The sequence below is a fragment of the Tetranychus urticae genome, chromosome 1, assembly GCF_039701765.1.
Source record: "Tetranychus urticae isolate SD_2017Ah chromosome 1, NJAU_TeUrti_SD_1.0, whole genome shotgun sequence".
NCBI classification, from domain to species: Eukaryota; Metazoa; Arthropoda; class Arachnida; order Trombidiformes; family Tetranychidae; genus Tetranychus; species Tetranychus urticae.
The window spans coordinates 8,916,870-8,939,791 of NC_142958.1; the positions used below are offsets into that span (position 1 = coordinate 8,916,870).

The 22,922-nt window shown below is 31.1% G+C and overlaps 2 protein-coding genes across 2 annotated transcripts in view; one reads left to right on the forward strand and one right to left on the reverse strand.

The window, feature by feature from the left end:
* Positions 1-1,277: 1,277 nt before the first annotated feature.
* Positions 1,278-22,922, reverse strand: part of LOC107365463 (transmembrane protein 41A-A) — a 32,515-nt gene continuing 10,870 nt past the window's right edge. Inside the window, exons 3-4 of the mRNA XM_015932972.3 lie at positions 17,954-18,254; positions 1,278-1,878 (exon numbers count right to left, since the gene is read on the reverse strand). Coding sequence (XP_015788458.1) covers positions 1,679-1,878; positions 17,954-18,254 — 501 coding nt within the window. The 3' untranslated portion in view covers positions 1,278-1,678. The remainder of the gene's footprint in view (positions 1,879-17,953; positions 18,255-22,922) is intronic.
* LOC107365464 (uncharacterized) lies at positions 21,569-22,719 on the forward strand. The gene is made up of 4 exons (XM_025161496.2): positions 21,569-21,712; positions 21,771-21,868; positions 21,945-22,102; positions 22,180-22,719. Exons 1-4 carry the CDS (start codon positions 21,685-21,687, stop codon positions 22,652-22,654), a joined length of 759 nt encoding a protein of 252 aa, XP_025017264.2. The 5' UTR covers positions 21,569-21,684; the 3' UTR covers positions 22,655-22,719.

Below are 22,922 nucleotides of genomic sequence, written 5' to 3' on the forward strand. Positions count from 1 at the left end.
GTAATTTCATCATTTTCTCATCTCGACTTTACTTTCGTTTCTGGCTTTTCATTTGAAAAGTTGAAAGAAATCATTGCAATAATCTTGATGATGATGATGATGTTGAACCGAAAATGAATTGAACAGCTCATAATATCAGGTTTAACTTCACATCCAATGTTCCGGTTGGTTTAAGGTAAAAGTATAAATGATAAACTGATTAATGTAATAATATGATGTGTAAAGGTTTCCATTTATATTATTATTATCATCATGGTTATTATTATACAACATTTGAACAAGTGACAGCAAAGAAAGCAAAGAAAGTGAAACTAGCAAGAGAAAAAAACGAAACGTTAAATGACGTGACATTAAGAGTATTATCATCATTTTCACCTATTAATAGACCGGAAGTTTATCCACGAGATAACTTGAAAAAAAAGTCGACAGATGATGATGAGAATGTTGATTATTAAAAGAGAGAGAGAGAGAGAGCAACATTCAAAGCATGATGATGATGAAAACCATGGAAAGATGAGGATGACAGATAGTAAAGTAGAGACATTCGATGAAAAGCAGAACAATTTCCAATGGCTTTTAAACAATCTTATCTTTTACCAAAAAGATTCTGATTCTTGTTTACAGTAAGTTTTTGCGAGCCTCGTGCATCTGCTTCAATGACTCCAGAAGTAATCAGACTGGGGACTTCGTATGGAATCTGCTGTTTCTCAACATTAAATTTCGAGTTCAAGGATCATAATAGGTCATTCGATTTTTAGACCTTTGCTTGGTCTTTTGCAAGGGAGGTAAACGACATGTATTAGATTCGTTAGTTAGTTGTTTTCCTGGCTTCCAAATGGCCTGGTTTAGTCCAATAAGCTCTAGTTCCTAAGTGAACCCATATATTCAAATGACGCTTTCGGTTTGCGGTTTCTAATTGACTGCACTTTGTATTGGTAAAAAAACTGAAATCGTCTGGTGTTATAGAGAAAAGTTGATGTTACGAACTCAGGTGATAGACTACACTCGAAAAATGAAAATTTCCTGTGACCACCTTTAAAAGGTCAACTTTACTCTTCTCGATATTTACTCATTTAGATATAATCCTTGTATCAATAACCATAAAAAGAAACACTTTATCAGTTTAACGATATTTTTATTGACAGATTCAACACGAGCTGATGAAATTTGAATGAATTGGTAATAAAAAATGGTTATCTTGTCTATTGGTCATCAATTGTTTACTCAATTCTGACATTTATAACTCACAACTGAACAGACATTTTAATACAACAGCATTTACCATGAATGAATTTTTATTATCTCACAGACAGTTCAGCTGTACATTCAAAGCCCTTTGGAACCAGAATTTTGCAAATGCATTTGTAAGCAAATAACTGTACAAAAGAGTTAAGAAGAGTTTAGAGATAAAAGTTTTATCGACTAAAATGAACCCTTCTTCACAGTTAAATTCCAATTCAGGCCAGCTCGAGACGAAAAGAAATAAGTACAAAAGCAAGAAGCATTTACAAGAAGAAACTTTTGACATTCTTTCTTGTTAGTACAAAAAGAAAACTCAAATTTTACAATTTATTGGTGCTAATTTATTCTTTGGTGTTGACTAAACGATATGGAATCAAATGTATAAAAGTTTGAGGATTAAACAGTTTTGTACTCCATAAGTGTGATTATTTACTGTTTAGCTTGAAATCGTTGAGTTCAAAGTTTCTCGAGACTTTGATTTAGACAACTTTCTACTCAACAGACCAGGAATAAGGGCCACAAAAGCGATTCCCATCAGAGTCAATAAGGTGCTCCAAGTGAATACATCATCCATGGATTTCAATGTTGAGAGCAAGCAACCCGTTTGAACACAGATAAAGTTGTAAGGCATTAAACCTGAAAAGGGATGAAAAAACAGAAACACAATTAAAGACAATACATTCAGTGCATAAAATGAATTCATCAGTTTTTTTGTTGAAAGTCTGATAAAACAGAATAGATTCTTCAAAGATATTGATCACATGAAAGCTAAAATTAAACTAAATCCGGGAGGAATAATCAGAACTTATGAGAATCCAAGCTCCCGACAACTTCATGATCAAACACAACGGGAAAAACAAAGAATATGGGCTTCAAAACATCACGTTCGAGAGAGAAACGATGAATCGAGTTTAAGAATTTCCATCATTGGTCAGAAATGGACAAAATTTACAGAGAATTCAATTTTTTTAGAATAAATTCTTCATTATTTCATTCAAAATCTATTCTCACTTCACCACTAAACCACACAAGCAAGAAAAACACTTTAAATATATTAATACAAATGGATCAATTGTTCTCAGTCGATCGTTTAAGTTGTTGCAAATTCCATCAAAACTCCAACAACAAAGTTCCAATCGACTGAACCCTTAATATGCTGACCAGCGAAACAAATGCATGATGAATCACCCTTAACTGTGTCATTCTTTGACAAACCAGACACTTTTGACATATCGCGTGACTTCTTTCGTCATTGACCAATATTTTCATACGGTTAGGGATAGGCTAAAGTAACCAGAAAGGACATTAACATGATGAGTCTTTAAGAAAACAGAAACCTTTGGTTTCTATGGACTGATAATATCGACTCAATAAAAATACTTTCGCGATAATTCATCATCGAGGAATTAGCTTGCAATAATCTAATAAATTTAGCTTGAAGTGAAATAAAGGGTCAAGATAGCGAAAGTAGAATAGAAAAATTTAAGAACACAAAGAAGCGAAAATGCATTTTATAAGGAATTTTGCGTTCATTCATGACAACATCAGCCGCACTCGTAATTAGTGTGATCATTAGTGTGATGAGAACTCGAAAAAGTTTATTAAAACGAAAGGAAAAAAGAAATGATTCTTTTGATTGATATAAAAGCCTTTTTCTGTTTCATCCAAATGCGAATCAAACAAATGAATATTTAGATAGAGTTAATACATAATTAAGTGGTTGTAAGAGAGCAAAAAAAGGTTAACATGGAATGAGTTTGATTTTTACTTTTTTTTATTCTTCTTTCTTCTTCTTCTTCTTCTATGCAAATGGTAAATGCAAATAAACACAAAACTGATAATATTATTCAGGATAAGATATTCATTTGATTAGAACCTCAGAATCGTATTGTGCCAAATGTTGAGCTGAATCTTGAATCTAATATTGTCAACTATCTGTATCAACATCATAAAGTCAATCTTAATGGTAAAATCAAATAGAAGTGATTCACTTTATTGGTTTGATGCTTTTTTTTCTCAACTTGATTCCCATTCCCATTGTTATCATCATGAGTTGATTCAGCGCAATTTCAGCATAATCTTGCCTTTACTTCATTTGCCTTCCCAAATTGAAGCATCATCCAAGTTGACTGTAACCTCATCATCTTGTGCGTGATTATAAAAAAAAGAAAGTCATTTAACTATCTCAGCTAAATTATTAAAATGAACTTGAAATTGTTTTCCATGAAAGTGAAAGAGAACAGAAAAACGAGTCAAATATTATTCAAGTATACACCATCAAGATGTTTATGTGTATAGACATGAAGGTTGCCCATGAAACATGGGAACATGAATTAGATAGGAAAAGTATTTTTGGTTTACCAATTTTTATACCAACACATTTCAACCTGATGCTAACTGTAAGAGGCAAAAAAAACTAGTGCATAAACACTCCCAGTTATCAATTCCCAGACATGAACTTACAAGAAACTAGAGAAGAAGAAAAAGATTCAAGAGTGAAACAGTTCTTCAACTGAGAATAACATTCTCTATTCCACAGATTTTTATGGTTCCATGAATATTTCCATCTGCCCTGAATTGATCATTCATCTACAATTCATTCTTGCTCTTCATCTTTACTCCAACCTTCTTCTCTCTTCTCTTTAACCATCTTTAAATGGCTTGAAATTACTCTCCATTTACCTTGCACTTTATTCACCAAAAGTTCATTTCAAATTCGCAAAGCATTCTCTCACCAAGAAGGACACTGAATACGTTCAACCACCTTTTACAGACTGAAACTTGGATAAATATTGTTTGATAATCAAAAGAAAATGAATAAAACTATTATTAGAAAAAAACAAGCGAGCGATCTGTTCTATTAATACTCCATGATAGACTAATATCCGTTAAACCGGCAAAGGCAACAAAATGTTGAACAAGCTGAATATACTGAATCCAATGTCTATCAAGATTATTGGTCTTTCATTTCATTTTCATTTTATATCTTTTACTGAGCAAACAAAGTTTATCTAAACTGATTAAAGTTACTTTTCATGTTGGAATTTCGCTGTTTCTCATAAAATGTAAATTGCCTCGAAATTGTATTAATTGAAAGTTTTAAATAAAATCAGTTTTACTAACAATTTTCGTTCATTAAGACATTAATTGTAATTATTTTGTAAGAGTTTCGATACTTCGAATTGACTGGCTACAGTTGATTTTGACTTGTAAAGTTGATCGACTTGCTCGTTTCGTTGATAACATTGAATGGATTTCATTCATTTCTCATATATTTAATGTTATAAGATGAGCTTCACTGGGAGGGAAAAGTTATACAAAATAGCAAATGAATATACATTTTGTTATTATTTTGATGATGATGAGAAGAGATTACTTTGATTCAATTCAATGATTTCCAGTGAGCTTAAATGAGCTAGAAAAAAAAGAATGAAACTGATCTATAATGTCATTTATTCACCTTTTTTCTGTTCAAACAAGAGATAATCAGATAGCTTTACATTCGTTTAACAGACATTGACAAGCAATTTTTGTTTTCTTTGACAAACTTTTTTTATCGCTTGAATCAAGTTGAAATTAATAATAAATATAAAGGCAAAATCGTTGATACAAAATTGATCAACTTAAATCAAACAGAATAGTCAGAATTGAAGCGATTTACTGTTTAGCTGAATCGACAAATGACAATGCTTGCAAAAATATATCGTCCGAGAAGCAGAAAAAAGAAGGAAAAAAATCCAAAAATTCTCTGATATTCTGGGACTCTTGCAACTCTTCCAATTAACCCTGAATCGAGTCTATTAGTTTGACAAACTTTGCAACTTGAAGAACAAAAAACGAAAAGAAAAGAAGATGAAACTTTGCGATTATAATAATTGCGGCTCAATGTGACAATAAAGATGATTTTTCATTTGGAAACTCCTCTCATCATCTATTCAAAGGACATGTTGGATCATTACCTGTAAAATATTAGCCTATTAAGGTAAAGAGATGAAAGCAAATAAATATCATCAATTAGCATTGAGCTTCAATTCACGTTGAAGAGAAAAGGCATCTTCTTATTCAGACCAATGGAAGCTCAATTCCCTGTTCAATCAATCCCTTTTGTGTAGCTATTGAGTTGATTAGGTGACTTCAATCATGATCATAATAATCTATAATGATGGCGATGAGCATAAAAAAGGGATGAAAATTGATGAAAAAATAATGAAACAAAACATGTTCCTAGACAAGAGACGAAGAAGAACGAAGAAAAAAAGATGAAAAAAAATGATGAGAATCATCAATGACAAAGATTGTCATCCACTCCAAGTAACAGTGAAATCTCTTAATTAAATCTCAAGATAATATCAACCTTTTCTTCAATGAATCCAAGCATTATTCAGTTTCCATCTGAATGAATTTAAATTGTCAAACAAGTTGAAGTATGAATAAAAAAAAGGATGAAACATTGGCTCAAGTTAACCAACAATTTGATTGAAATATTTAAATCTTTAATGAGGAGAAAAATGTTTCCAGGAAAATTGACTTTTTTCAGGGAAAAAGAAATACAAACTTGTTAAATGTTCTAAAGATGATTCCAAAAGTCGCCATGTTGAGAGAATTTTTATTTGGAAAACTTAATTTTCATTATTTCGTTACCGATTATCAATAATAATTGATTTATATTCAAAATTTTGAAGCTCGAAAATGATGGTAAATGTAGAGCAAAAGATTCATTATCATTGAATTTCATTGAATTGCATTTCAAGAATGCCTATTAAAGTTACCATGAAAAGAGAGTTTCAATAGTTAGATTATTTTCATTCTTTAATGAAATGTAAATTGAAGATAATTCACTGCAGACTTTACTCAATTTTCACTTGGGAATTTGATGAAATATTCAATTTCAAAATGATTATCATATTAACAGAGATGTATGATTTGAGCGAAACGTGAAAAAATAATGGTTTCAAAGAGTTGAGATTTAATCATTTCATTAACAATGAACAAGTTTTTTTTTCTTCTTCTTCTGTAGTAATGCGTTTTTTTCACTTTCGGTAATTTTCACGATTCCAATTAACTAGAAATTTTGACTTTTCCAATTACTTCATTCATTGAAAGCGAAGTAATTTTATTCAGTTCAACCTCTTTCAACTATCCTTTTACCAGGTCGAATGTTTCAATGTGTGGATTAGGTTTGGCTATCCATGAAACTGTTGACCTAGAAATGACAAACTCGATTCTATTGATTCTATCCAATATCTGACAAGGCAAAATCTTGTAATGACTTTATTATTAACCGGCTTATTTGCTGTTCTAGAAATAAAATTACTGTTTTATTTTAATTGTATATCGAACTCGATAAACGACTGATATGAGTTAAAAGTTGGAAGCGACTTGAGAAGTTGTTTGCAAGATAGAAGTTAAGTGCGAAAACTTTGAATTAATCATTCGCTTGGAAAATTATGCATTCAAAGTGGCGATTTGTCTTGCCATATGGATTCAATGAGTACTCTAAGCAGTCAAAGGTTAAGTCTAAAAACCATTTTATATTATGTGAAATCGCTTTTCGATTAATGCAATTTTTGCTCGATTGTGGTTTTGAAAGTATTAACGATTCAAAACAATAACAATCATTGAAAGCTTTGGATCGTTTTTGCATAACTCAAGTCACAGTAATTTTATTGATCTGTGAACATTTCATGTTTTAGTAGCATATGACTAGAGTCAAGAATGAAACGAAAAGAGAATTTATGGTATACAGAAGGAATCTTTATTGATGGGAATGACAATTTATGACTTGAATTGAAAGTTTTGAGAACGTTTTCAAGCAGAATTTGCAGATTTCTCTTCTAAAACCAAGTTTATTTTAAGATCTAACAATGGTAAGACTCGTAAGATGGTTGATTTTTGGTGGCAGGTATCGCTCAAACACTTGTAAACTTTGAAGCGTGAAAACTCGAGCAATAAAGTTATTAATTTTGGTTTCGTTGGAATGAAAAGTTTGGAAAGTTGAGAAAAAGAAAGGGAGAAATAAACGCCATTCGTGAAGCTATTTGAAATGTGTACAGCATTGCAATGGTTTATAGCAAAATGGAAATGAAAAGATCTGCATAGTTTAAAGTTATCGTGCAAAATCATTGACTCAACTAAACTTAATAAGTCACATTAATTATTAACGATAATCCCTGCAAGATTGGATCGAAATAGTAATAACTAATAGAATCAGGGACAGAAGAATTGAATGTTCGTAAGGAATTAAGCTAATTGACTATTAATTTATAATAATGCAAAATTGAATCAACAAAAGAAGAGTAAAGAATAATTAAAAACGATTAAAGTTGAAACGTTGCATTAATGCCAAGTTAATTAACGAAAGATGATCCATTGTAAATCCATTTATTATTTTACTTGAGAGTTTCATTCAGAAATTTGAATATATGCAGAAAATTTAGAGCTAATAGATTATTCCATCATAAAATGATACATTGAAAAGAATCGGAAGTAAATATACAAAGAGATAAATCCATAAACGTCGAACTTTGCAATCCAATTAATATTTCAATATTAATTTTGTTTTCATTTTATTAGTTTCTTTCAGGCTCATTGAACTGTTATTTAGTTGCAGCATTAAAAAGCACCAATATTGTTTATAAATTATATTATTCAAAGTTATTCAAAAGTCAATCATGAGAAATGAAACACTTCTCATGATTAAATTATTCAGTTAATTCTATGCAAAAAAGCTCATTCAAACGGAAAGATAGAAACGTGTGTTAGCAAAATATTTCATAGGATTATTGAATGCTAGAGTAATGCAAATATTAAAACTTGTACCTTAAGGTATAGTTGAAAAATAATTGTAACTTGAAAAGAGCACAGATAAACTCAGATACATGCAAGTCGAAATATAATAAATGGAATAAAGGTAAATGCAAAATCCATCAAATCCTCTGTTGACCCGTTCATTTGCTATTCAACAAATTGTCATTTCGCAATATTATTCACAAAATGCAAAGAAAAATTAATTAAAAATCATTCTTTGCACAATTTACATCGAAATGATTGAAGTCATTTGTTAGCCTTTTAGCATAAAGTGGAATTGTATTGCAAGGTTTGTAAGATTTTTTCTGTTGGTCAGTTTTGCATATTTCAATATTCCATTCAATTCATTCTTGTTTCGTTAGGTGAAAAGAGTTTGAATCGAAATGGAAAGACAATTGCTAATGCATTAAAAGTTGAATTACTTTGCAATTCACTGTTTAGATTGTGAAAGTTGAACATTTGTTTAAAGTGTAAATCGAAGATGAGTTATGATGAATGCATTAAGTGTTCAATTTTACATTTATTTATAATGCAAATTAATTACAATTCAATCAGATTTTTGTTCATTTCCATCATTAATATTAATATCATTAGCTCGTCTAATTGCTTTCAGATAATCCTTTTCAATGTAATGCATAATTGAATGTTATGAAGCCAAACACAATGATGGGAGAGACGCTAATGGAGCTCTAATTGTTGTAGTTGGTTACATGAGATGCAAAGGGAAACAAGGGAAACAAGAGAAAAACTATTAAATGAATTACAATGAACATTTGTGTTGACCATTTGATTAACTATGTCTATTAATCTCGATCAACTAGAAAAGGGTCTAGTTTATTGTTGAAGGTTCAACTCTCAGTCAAGAAGGAATACCTGTTGAATCAACAAAATGCTTGCTTCAAATTAAACTCGAACGGCAACAAAAAGTAAATGAGATTTACTCAAAGTTGATTAAATTGATCATTAAACAGTTGCAAACATTTAAAGTAAACTTCATTGAAACTGATTGCAATTGAAAAAGGGAAAGCTTGCATTAATTAATGCAATGATAAGCCAGAGTAAAATGAAAACTGATTTTCTTAATTGAATGCAGAGTTGAATGCTAGAAGAAATTCAAATAAAAGCAACGTTAAGCTTGATTGAAACGATAAATTACGAACGAAGAAAAAACAATTTAAAACAATTTCCATCTTAAAACAGAGAATCATTAAGAGAAGTATTATTAGAACAAAGTTTTACCGTCTCAACATCTGCAATTCTGGATCGAACACACATAAATATGAAATTAAAGAACAAACAAATTCTCAAAAGAATAATTCTCCAAACGAAATAAGTTATTGAATTTCAATTGATTTAGTTTCATTGCAATGTTCGTTCGTAGCGAATGTTTGCAACCAGTTCAAGAAATGTTTTCTTCGTTTATCAATTGCGAATAGAAGTTTTTTGCATGAAAACTTTTTTCCATTGAAATTCTGTGTGGAATTACGTTCGAGTAAACAAGTCAAACTGGGAAAGTTTCAGTTGCCAATAAATCAGGTTAATTAGTTTGCTTATAAGGTAATGTTGGTAAAATAAAAGCATTTTGTTGGTTGAATAAGAAAAGGTATGAGAAGGATAAAGGGAATGATGAGAGTAAAAAAGCAAAGAGAACATAATGAAACATGTAAACATGGGAAAGGGTTAAATGAATTGATACAAAAGGGAATGGGCTATTCTGCATATTACGAACCCCGTTTGATTTTGATGAAACTTGGTGTACATACTTATTTTGTCGTGAGATTTCGATACATGAAGTCTCTACTTGCGGAAATGCTTACTTCCGGAGATACCGGAAGTGGCTCATATCTCAGGACTGGGTATAGTTGGCCTGACATAGATCATATATTTGAATAGTTCACGTAGAGTTCTACACACATGTAAAATTTCATGAAAATCGACGCATGCGCAGAAAAAAAATTGAAAAAAACGGCCAAAAATAAGGCATTTTAAGCAAAAATGGTCAGAATGAGGGATATAGAGTCAAACTCAACCATAAAAATGGAGAATGTGATTGCAAAAAATTGATTTGCATGCTTGCATTGTCAAAACATCAGTTTTGGTTCTCGCCACGCAAGGAATTTGGCTGATTCGTATTGCAAGAAATGGAAAACCTAGAAAAAAGGCAAAAAAATGTAGATTGAACATCGATTCTCACGTAGAGACACGCAGCACGCCATAAAAGTGCTGCGATTACAGACACAACGAATAGAATCCATGCTGTACTACTATACAAGCAAACTGGGTTTGCAGCTATGTAGCAGGCCAGTAGGGTTTGGGAAAGCCCCACCCCCACCCCCTGACCTAGGATACATCGGCGCCGATGTATCCTAGGTCAGGGGGTGGGGGTGGGGCTTTCCCAAACCCGCTCGGCTGCTTCGCAGCCTCGCAAGTAGCCCCCACTCGTGTTAGTCCATCTAACATATTAACATTACCACACCCTACTTATTTACTGTGATACCTCACCATACCAAGCACTACTACCTAAGCACTAAGTACATCAACCTACCATACCTTACGATGTCCAGCCTCGTCATGCGCTTACCTACCTAACCAACGTATCCTGCCTTACTGTACTCAAGCTTACCATTGCATACTATGCCTTACCGTATGATACCTACTCTACTCTAACCTACTCTACTCTTACCTACCCTACTCTAACCTACGCTACTCTAACCTATCCTACTCTTACCTGCCCTAACTTAACTACCCTGAATTAACCTAATATCCCTTACTCTACATTAGCCGGGCCATCTCTAGCATATCATGAATTTTAACATGCAAGTCTATGGAAAATTTCAAATTTTTACAATTTTTAAGGGGTATAAAACCTAATTTCCTAATTCTAACTTAGCTGTTGGCAATATTCATGATCAGATATCCCGCAAAAGTCACATTTACATACAACATGATGTGTACTATCGAATGATATGCTATTGATATAGTTGAGGTTAACTAATAAGTGCTCAGAGAGAAAGATCTGCCAAAATGCCTTATTTTTGGCCGTTTTTTTGCAATTTTTTTTCTGCGCATGCGTCGATTTTCATGAAATTTTACATGTGTGTAGAACTCTACGTGAACTATTCAAATATATGATCTATGTCAGGCCAACTATACCCAGTCCTGAGATATGAGCCACTTCCGGTATCTCCGGAAGTAAGCATTTCCGCAAGTAGAGACTTCATAAATCGAAATCTCACGACAAAATAAGTATGTACACCAAGTTTCATCAAAATCAAACGGGGTTCGTAATATGCAGTCTTACCAGGGAATGAAATGGTTAAACACACATTGCTGTTTAAATATCGTACAAGACAAAAGATTACTGGATAATAAATTATTAATTGTTTTCCATCAACTCAAATGTATTAATATAATGGAAAAAATGGAATAACAATTATTTACACTTTTAATGAAACTGATTTACTCATTTAATTGTCATTACGTTGAAAAATTCATCCTAACCTGTGGGTTAATTGAAGAAGGAAAATGAAGGTAATTACTTTTTTTCTAATCGAATTACTGTTTCAAACGTTTCTTGTCGATTCGCTCAATCTTTTCGTTTAAATTAATATTTAAAGTTAACCATTCAATACTATTCAATCGGGTAAAGTTGACTGAAAAAGACAATTGATTCTAGGTTCATTATCGACTAGAATATTTCACATCACGTTGTTTCTATTTATTATAACTATTATCGAAAATTGGTCTTTAGCTTCTATTTGTTGAGAAGTTCATGAACGATATTATCAATGGTTTACAAAGGATGCTTTATAAGCTACGAAATAAGTATAAAAATGGTTAAACAGCCAATTGCTTCTCAACTTTTTTCTCATTTAAGTTTCAATATCAACTTCTTTCTGCCATTTCTGCATCATTATAAATCTGCAAATTATTGCAACTGACTTTTGCGTTAAAATTTACTTTATTCATTAGTAAGGTTCGTCTACGAAATAGTCTTGAAGCCATTAATGAGTCAATTGATTCGTTGCAATACGAGTCTTTTCATTAGCTAAACTAATATCAAAGGTTTATCGAATATTCAGGTTTATTGCTTATGTTTATCGATGCTTCGGTTTAATAACATTAATAACTGTTTCGCTGCAACGAAGGATGATGAGCATTTCGATAATTTCGTTGAAGCAAACGCGTTTAGTTTGGATTAAACTAAAGTTAATCGAATGATGTTTGCAGTAAAGAATACGCAAATTGCATTATATTATGTCGCAAAGTGTTTATGCATTAGAAGATGTAACTTGATCGTTTAATTAGGAGACATTAGAAGTACTGCGTTTGTCCATTGAAAGGTTTTCATAACAATCTATTCCATTAGCTAATATTTCATTACATTGTATTGCAGGACTTCCATTATTATTTAATGTAATTTTGAGACGAATTTGGAGAATTGCGAAAAGTCGAAATTTTAAAAGGTGTAAACTTGATATGTTTTCCTGTATAGAGTAATATCAGTGGTTGGGTTTGAAGAAACATGAATAGTAGTCGAAGCAATAAGGAAAACTTTATAAAAGCGAAAATAGTTGCAAAGGATTTTCAAGTTTCATGGTTTATATTTTGCTACTTTTGAGACTTATTTTCCCATTAGGAGTGAATAGAAAGATATAAAAGCGATAGTTTTTTATGCCCTCAAATGCAACAGCATATTGAACATTTATGAACAGTTTCTTTGTCTCTATTCATATTTATTATCCCCACTAAATGTCAATATCAATATTCATTTTCATCAAAAACAAAACGATTCAACTATTGGAAGTGATTTTTAATCGCTTAAAGGATAAGCAAAAGTACAAAATGGACAATAAAATAGCAACGGTTGAAACTGATTCAACGAATCACAAGTTTTAACATTTACTGAATGAACTGCTTCGCTAAGTTAAAAAACTCGATGAAAGTTACTAATCAATTAAGGTGCTAATAAACGATTGGAACGAGAACGAAAAAGTAAATAAGAGAAGATGAAATGAGACGATAAATGTAGAGTTACTGGAAATGTTGTAAGTAAAGGTCAGAATTGTTTGCTTTTCTTCAAATCTTTTCTGGTCAATCCATCTTCCATCATTCAGAGTCAAGTTTATCGTTTGTTTTATCAACATGAAACTTCATGGATCATCGTTGCTCTACCAAGAATTGAAAATTCAACTTTACTCATCAGATTAACAATCAACATGATTCCTTGTTACCCTGCTATTTAACCCTCAGCTTTTGTTGCTATTTACATTGTCAGTGAATTAACACAGAATGAACTTGATTCCATTTCATTCATTATTGACGTGATTTACATGATAACCAGATAGGAAAACAATTGCATCTGCAAGTTGAATAAACAGAAAATCAATAGAATGAATAAATTCATAGATTAATATGATTTACTCAAATTGATTGGGTTCGTATAAATATGATAATGGAAGTAATTTTCAGCTAAAAAAGAGTTGAACCATTTTAATAATTGACTTGTGAATGAATGAAATTATTTACTACTTTTAATCTTGACAATAAATTAGATTGATTAACAGTCACAAATGTTGACAAAAGCGATGAAAGGCTAAAGTTGCCTATTTGATTAACAGTTTGGCTTTTCGCAAAGAGCACAAAATGATGATAACATCGAAACTAAAAAGACGCAAAATGTTTAAAAATAGCCAAAGTAAACGAAAGGGAAAAACTCCAAGACAACTGTGATAATATCAACTCCATTGACTGGGAGTTTTGTGATGTTCCCATTCAATTTGATAGATTAAATGGATTCGCTGGTTGACAAACAAACAAAGGAAAGGTGATCGACTTGTATTTTTGACATTATTATTGAAAATGTTAATTCAATGATTGAACAATAAACATTTGCAATAAAACAGAAAACAAAAAAGCATTTCCTTTAGTTGAACAAGCAACAATCAAATGGGTCAACATTGAAACATTAATCAACAAAGAATATGAACAATAAAGGAATCTCATTGATTTCATTAGTGTGTGGACACTGAGTGAAAATTGAAATGGATATTGAATTTCTTTCGTTTCATTGGGATCCAATTTAATTGAAAAAGTCATTCAAAGCTGATCCAGACTCATGATATACGAAACCATGAATGGTTTGAATGTTTCGTATAAAATTACTACAAACCTGGAATCATTTAAATTGCAAAAAGGGAATAATTTAGAAATAATGAAATCTCAATTTTCTTTCATTACCAAAACTTGAATTAGTTTTTAAAACAATGAATTTCATTTTGCATTGTGATATAATCTCACAAAGTAAAACTTTTATTGCTAATAATTGTTATTGGAATGAGTATTAATCTTGAATAAACATTTAATTAATTCATATCAATCTACCAATTATCATTTCATGAGAAAAATTTTATTAAATAGTCATTTGAATAACATAACTTGGATTGATTCGATGAAAAGTAAGATGAATATGAAATGAAGAATAGTGGAAGTTCAAACATGAAAGAGAATTCAATATCTCATAGAACATGAAAAATTAATAAACTCTGTTGGAACCAACGATTCTGACCATCTCGATGCTGGTCGGTTTTCCTGGGACAGTAATTCGATGCAACTTTATAAGAATATGAATTTATTTAAATCTCTTTATTTTCTCGTTCAAGTTGAAGTCATAATTGTCGAAGTGACTGCTCGACAAAATATGAGTTTTGACATCATAGTAAGAACTCCAGTAAGTCATTACTTGTCGATCATTTGCACATTTCGTATCGTTTCTCGATCAATCGAAATGTGTGGTTAGTTTCGAATGAATATTCATTTTAATCCATTTCGTGCATAAGTTTGTGGACTTAAAGAACTGTAAAGCTAAAGTTTTTGAATCGCTAATAGAAATGAAAAGTTTCTTTCAATTTTAATCGCTTCTCATTTGGAGTTTGCATTTTCAAATAATCTGAATCTTATTATAGATTTGAATTGTTCTTGTAAATTTGTATCAACATTTAATTGTTGCAGTTACAATTTTACAATTTTACATTTGCAAAAATGAACATTTCTATGTTAACATGACAACTGTTTACTGAAGTTAAATGACATAAAGGACGAGAAGACAAAGATTGTGATTCATTTATGGAGCTTAATAAGTGTCAAAATAATGACAGTAACATCCTGAATAACCAATAGAGACAATTAAAAGCAATATAAAAAATCGGTTAAACGGCAGAAATGATGGTAAAAATAGAGACAATAATTTGTTTTTGCCTTTCATGCGAATCAAGGTTGACAAGTGAATTAAAAGTATCAGACAGCTTCAATCGATTCAATCATGAGTCTAGTTTTCTTTCTTTTTGCTTTCTGAATGAAAGAAACAAAAAATGAACTTTTTTCTAGGAAATGAACTGATATCGTTAAATTGTATCAACTGGAAGCAAAAATTATTCAATTAGCTGGAAATTGGTGAGAAAAAAGGACGATTCTGAATTCAATTGCAACCAAGGTGGATTAGGGTCAAAGAAAGGATAGAAAAGGTTTGCATGGAGAAAAGAAGAAAAATGACAAAATCTAAAAATGCTGATTCTTTCTTTAGACTTTACTTTCCATTTCAAGCCAAAGGGATTCAAAGGGCATCAATCTATTTTGATCAACTTCATCTGGATTGGATCATAATGTGAAATAGAAAATGTAATTTTAGTTTTGGTCTTTCGTTTTTCCTCTGGCTTAGCCTTTTATTGAAACAAATTGTAAACGTTTTTCTTTTGAACAAAAAGTAAAAATTGATTATTGAAGTGTAAAATTTTCTATCACAGAAAATATTGCAATTCCACTGAAAAAGGGTGCAACTCAGGGTGATGGTTTGTTCGCCATTCTTTGCCTCACTGACGAACAGTTTTCAACATTTTCCTGTTTTCCAAATAAATATCGGTGACAGTCTCGATATCAATGAGTTTTCAGTCAACTTTGGATAATGTAACTGGATAAGAAAATTCAAGTTTTCAAATTGATGGTCAAAGTTGTTGATTGATTGGAGTTGGAAGGGATGAAATTATTAAATGGATTAAATTGAATTAGAGAGAAAAATGTTCATTCATTTTGTTTGATGGTTTTTGCATGTGAAGTTATCCAACGTTTGTGTTGGCATTTTAACCTGAAAAGTGATATTGGACTGAACTTATCAAAATAATTTTCACTCGAAGATGAATTCTGTATCAATTTAACTGAACATTTTTTATCGCAGGAAATGCAATTTTCGAATGATATGTTTTATTCAAAGTTGAATAAGGAGTTCAATGGAAACCAGAAATTTTGTTTCATGTTTGAAAAGTCAATGATTCCAGTTTAATTGAAAAAACTGGACAAGTCTCAATTGAACGAGGATTCAGATGAAATATAAAGGTTTGAAAATGAATCAAAAGTTTATTCAATGGTCAAAATGTATCTACAATTTATTCTGACAAGAATTATTTTAAAAAATTCCAGTCAAAACCAACTCAGAGTTTTTCATCTTTCTGCGTGGGATTGAAACCATTCCTAGTAATCAATTCTTTCAGAACAGAAATTCGTTCCGATTTGGGTTTCATCAACTTTCGCATAATTGCCCAATGAAAAGTACAAGCATTTTAGATGTTTTTACACAATTCAAATTAATGTTTTGACTCGATATCCTTCTTTGGATGTTTTTGTCCAATATTTTTCCGTGGTTTGCAACGATTCATTGAGTCGTCCATTGCAAGAATCAAACACGCTTAAGTCTTGTAATAATGAATAATCATAGATAAACTAATAAACTCGCATCCAGGGATTTCTTGGGATGTCTTATTTTTAAAGGAATGAAATTTCGAATTATTGAGTTTGGTTCTAATTAACTTTCGGTTTTTTAAAGGAACGTGAAACTTTTTCGAGCGCTCCAAAGTAAAGTTTAGGTAACAATACATTTTCATTGGGCTCTAACAAGGAACCTTCTAACTTGTAAGAAGGAAAAATTGAACCTTCACAAATTTTTTAAACACTTTATAAAATTTTCGGTTCGCTGGTTCTTAAGCTGTCTCTTTAGTTACCAAAGTCAAGTTTTTATCTGTACGACTAGTCAGGTATTTTCCCTTTGCAACCGTTTTTGAATCACTGAGTATGTAACATTTTCGACTCGAAGAGCTGGCCTTCAACCTTCACTGATGAACTACCATAATATGCATTTTTAATTATTTTTAGCATTGATAGATGGATAGAGGAGATTATAAAAACTAGGTAATCCTGCCTTCTTTCATCAAAACCCTTGAGCTAACCCTTTCTGAAGCGCATATAAAAACATCTAAAATACCTTGTAGAATCACTGTTAAGGCTAAAATGCTCAATAAACATACGCAATAGTCCATGAAGACTTATCACTTTATTGTCCTCATTTGAATGATAAATTGCAAATTCCTGTGAATTAGCCAATCTGAAAGACTTGAATATTACATAAATTATTCATGTAACTCAATCAGTTTCGTGCAGGCTCATTATTTCCTGGGCGACCGATAGTAAAACAAATACTTTGTGAATAATCTAAACTGAAATTCAGTTCAAAGCAGGCACTCATCATTTTCACACAAACCATCGAATCAACTTCCAACTATTTATTCTTCAACTAATACTACAACTAACACTTTTATAAAGTTTTTTATCGGAAAACCCAATTTTACCAAAACATTGACAAACAATTAAACAAAATTGATTGAAAATTTTAGCTGAAGCATGAAATGATATTGAATCATGTAACATCGACAATTATTCATCGTTAAATCTCTCAGAATTACTTGCATTTCGAGGAAACTCAAAAAGGTCGCTTTCAAGTTTTGACAAAAAGATAATCGAAACTGAAAATGTGAAAAAGTATAAAACAATTTATCAAAATTAATCGAAAGATTCTTACCGATGAAAACAGAGATGAAGAAGAGATGCAAAGGTATTCCAATTATTGGGGAGGCGATGTTGAGGAACCAATTCGGAGTCATTGGAAAGAGTCGAAGAAACAGAAGATAATAGATTAATGAAGAACGATTATCTTCCACTTTACGCCGTAATACAGTTAATTGTCTTGAAAATTGCCTCGAAATCCATGATTTGCCACAAAAATTTGATAAAAGGTAACAAAATGTTGCTCCAGTTGCTGTTAAAAGGCAAGCAAGCGTGAAACCAGCCTTTAATCCAAACAATGCTCCGGACAAAAGATTCTGGTGTTGAGATGAACAACAAGAAAATCATACATTGTATTATTCGCAACATGAAAAGGATAATTGATCAATGAGCGAATCAATGAAAGGAATAAAGAAAATGGTGAAAAATGAAAAATCTAAAGCCTCGAATATGAAAAGCAAGCAAGGAAAACGAATGTTCAATAATAACTTGGAAAATGATTGTTATTAGTTTATGTCTATCATGTTTCTTTTATTGTACCTTTTCCATCGAGTTTTATAACATTAATGAAAAGTTGATGATAATCAATTTGCAATTTTTACTTTCAATGCAAATTCAAGTTAATGTTTTCCCTTGAAATTGATGTTTCAACTCAACATTTGGAGTAACAATTGGAGCAACTTTAAACTATCATTCCGATCACATTTAATGTAATACAATTAACATTAACTATGCATGACATTGATTTTTTTGGAAACATCCAAAGACTCATTTATATTCATCTTAACACACATTATTTGTTTTGATCGAGAAATAAAAAGACAAGAACATTTACATATTTAAAATGATTTGAATACAACAAGTTTTTTCATGGTTTTTCTTCTTCTTCTTCTTTCCTCATCAAAGTAAACTTTATCATCTTAATTCGAGCATCTTTTACTCTTTTCAATGAATCTTTTAATTTTCAAATTACGTGATTCAATATTCTTAATGTTACCATGAAAAAACTAGAGAACCTTTGATTTCTCGCTTATAGTCTGGAGAAATTTTTCAGACGATATTGATCAACTCTTTTAATTGTATTTTCAAGGTAATTCGGTTCAACTTTTCATTCTGTTTGCTTGTTATTTTTCGTTTTTCATTTACATGAAGTTATAAAGGAAAACATGGAAACATTGTATCAATCATTGAGAAAATTCTGGCGTCTATTGAAATCAGTCTTTTTGTCTGCAAATAAATGAACTTTTCTTTCAACTTCGAGTTCATCTTTCATTTGTTGGTTTATTTGGTGGTAAAATTTATTTACGAGATCGTTCATTAAGTAAATAAAAACGATAAAAAAATGTAACGAAGAACAGACAATGTCGCAAAATTGGACGATTTTTCGCTTCTATTAATTGATTCATATTCAGGCAAAAAAGTTCGTCTACGTTTCGTTCAAGATTCCAATCTGAAAAGGCTTATCAGCACTCCATCTGGATGAACGATTTTCAATGAAGAACTTTGTGTCTAACGAATAGCAAATTACCGGAAACAATTTTCTGTTAACTGATTCAAATATGCAATCACTTGAAATTCAACGGAATCAATCGAATGTTAGTTTTGAAAATTTCTTGTGACATGAAGTATTTAAAGTTGCTTTCAAATTATTATCACACAGTGAACAAGCAAAGGACATTTTATTCGTTTATAATGTTAAGGAAAAGGAAACAAAGTTAATGCTCATTGAACTGATAACTTGATACAGTTTCTGCTAATACATTGTTTTACATAAAACAGCACTGGGAGTTGATTTTACTGGCAAATTTCATGAAAGAAGGACAAGTGTTTATGGACCATCAATGGTTTGATCGAATAAACTTTCAATTAAAACATGAAACAGAAAAGGGAATAATTGTCAAAATATTTCTCTAGTGGGATTCAAATTCCACTTGAATGAACAAAGAGTTTTTTTCAGAAAATGAATATTCATGAAGAAAAGGAAAAAACAAGAATTTGAATGAAAATGAAAAGATTATTTCAAGTTGAATTGAAAAAAGGTGATTGTATTATGATCAAGAGTCTGTTTAAAATAAACAGAATGAAATGTCAAAATCCAACGTTTCAATTTTAAAGTTGCCTGATGAAACTTTCAAGAACCAAAATAGAATATAAATTGAAAATTTCGTCAACTTTCGTTGGCTTTTTTCTTCCTCTAATCAATCATAATTATCCGGAAATTGGTGATAAAGAAACATTACAATTGCATTTCTATTTCAAGCAACTTTCAGGGAAAGTAACTCGATAAATATGAATGTGAAATGTTTCAGATGAAATGGAAAATGAATCCATAGAAAGTATAGATTGTGTCTATTTCATTGAAATTTGGTGAAATGAAAAGTCTAAGGTTAATATTGATAATAATGAGACAAGTTTGATGAAAGAAGCTGAAATTGTTCAGTAAAGTGTTTCAATTGAACTGGAAGACTTGAATGCAAAGATTAAATTTTTATAGTTTCAGTCTGTTAAGAGATGAAAAAGGTTTGCTTTTGAAAAGCTAATTGAATGTAAATCACTCATTAATAATAACTGTCATGTGAATAAAAGTTCTGAAATGAAAACTCTGGATATGACCTTGAAATTCGCATAAAATCAAATGATGAGAATCAAAGTCTTTCAGCTAACAAATCAAATGTAACAAGTTTCAAGATCAGATATGCCAATGTACATTGTCAAGAACAAGTCGAAATTGGAACTAAATTCCAAAGAGCAAGTGACTTGACGGGAAAGGGCCATACGGTTCACTCGTTCAGTTTTCGTTTTACTTTCGATATTTGGTTAAATCTCTTATTTAGGTGACTTGTTAGAAAATGTAAAAACACTATAGAAGTGAAAGTCCACTAAATGTTTCATCAATTTTTGTTAACGATTGTTGGGATTGTGTTACTTTGTAACAGGAGATAGAGAAATTGAATAATCTGGAATGGGTTTAAATTGATTAGTCAGGATTGGAACAAAAAATAATATTCATAATAGCATCAGGTTTCATTAGAGTCTATTAGAGTTACACTAAGTCCATCGATAATGGCTTGTTATTGACAGAGTTTTGCAAATTAAATTCAAAATGATTCGAGTTGACCATTAACAATCAGTTCACATTTCCTGAATTAGAATATAAATTAATGTTTTAATCAATGAATGAACAATCGATAATCCAAAAGGATAGCCAAGAGTAAAGCAGAATAAGAAGGAGAAAAGGACTAAACCAGAAAAATTGAACCCAACATGTATTATCAATGATGGAAACATTGTTAATGCAGTTTGAATGAAGGAGCAAAAATTTTCCCCAATAATTTATTAGAAGCAAGGTTATCCAAGATAACTAGATTAACTTGATGTTTCATTTCAAGATCATAATAGCTGGTGAGTTACTGCTGAGGGTTGATGTTTTATGCAAGATTTTCAATCAAACTTGACAAAATGTTGATTCCATGAAAAAAGGAAATTCTGTCGATTTTAATGGATTTTATTGAATCAAAATTAATATCAAATATTGACTTTCTATTCTCTTTTCTATTGTTCTTTGTTTATTGAATATTTTGAGGTTGTTTGAAAATAGCGCCATGGCTGAGTCGAAACCTGTTTTCGCCCGTTTTCGGTTATTTGTTAGCAACCAAAACTTGCTTGAATATTCTCCAGTTCACACAATTTTGTTTACATTCTTTCCTGTTTTAAAGTTCTGCAATATTGCTATTGATAATTGTTGAAATGGAACGAAATAATAATTCTGATAAAAGTAAGTTTCGCTATTTTAACTTGACTCTAGAATAACTTTGGACTTTCATTTCTTTTAGCTAAATTCAAAGTAAAGTTTTTAGGTGAATATCATGACATGGTTATAGATTGGAATGATAACAAATATGAATACAAACAACAACAAGTATTCGAACAGGTGAGTTATGCTTATTACTCGATCATTGACCAACAACTTATTCCAATTCCATTACTGTTTATCAATTAAATTTTAGCTCGAATCATTGACTGGAATACCAATCAAATATAAAACATTATTCAGGCTGCTTGAAGCTCGACCTAATCTTCGTGGAGATTATCCAAATGATGAAATCTGGTTTCGAATTGATGGCGAAGTCACAAAACGTTATCTGTACTTTCACAACAATAGAGAGTAATCTTAAATTTTATAATTAATCGAAACATTAATTAGCCATTTTGTGTATTAATTTCTTCTAACTTTTCACATAGGCCTGTTAACTATGATATTAGGTACGATTGTGATTTTGTCAAGGACAACATCCATGATGTATGCATTATGGACGGCGAACGCTTTCAGCTCAGATTTTTTGTTTATTATGACAGTATGTCTTTGAAACGCATTGGTATTGGTTATTATTTGGTACCTGAGATCTGGGTTGAAGAAGGAGTATGCACTTATTGTTTTTGTCAGCATAGTAATACTAAAAGTTATTTTAAAAGGATAAAAGATCTTGTTACTAATGAAGAATTGAATTCACAAATTTCGCATCGAGTCCAACCACTTCAGGAAAACATGCGCTATAACAATGATTCGGAGGACGAACTAAACAAGGTTTACGAAGAATACAATGTTCGACAATTGCTAGGGAATAATTGCCATTTATATCAATGGAGGTGGGAAAACGAGGAAGAAGGTGTTGATATAATAATAAACCTAGAACAATATCAAAGAATGCGTGGTTGATTACTTTAATTGAACGAATAAATCTTCTGTCAAAATGTTTTTATCTGATCCACTGTCTGACTCGACCTGTTAATCGTCCTTCTTTTATATGGTTCTAGATGATAAGATTATTTTATACTGAAAATTATTAACCAATATCTTAACGTCTTGCCATCTCAATTTATGGACGCTCGAAGGCACAGTAATCATTGATCAAGTTCAATATCTAAGAATGCGTGGCTGATTACCTCAATTGAATCAATAAATCTTCTTTCAAAATGTCTTTTCA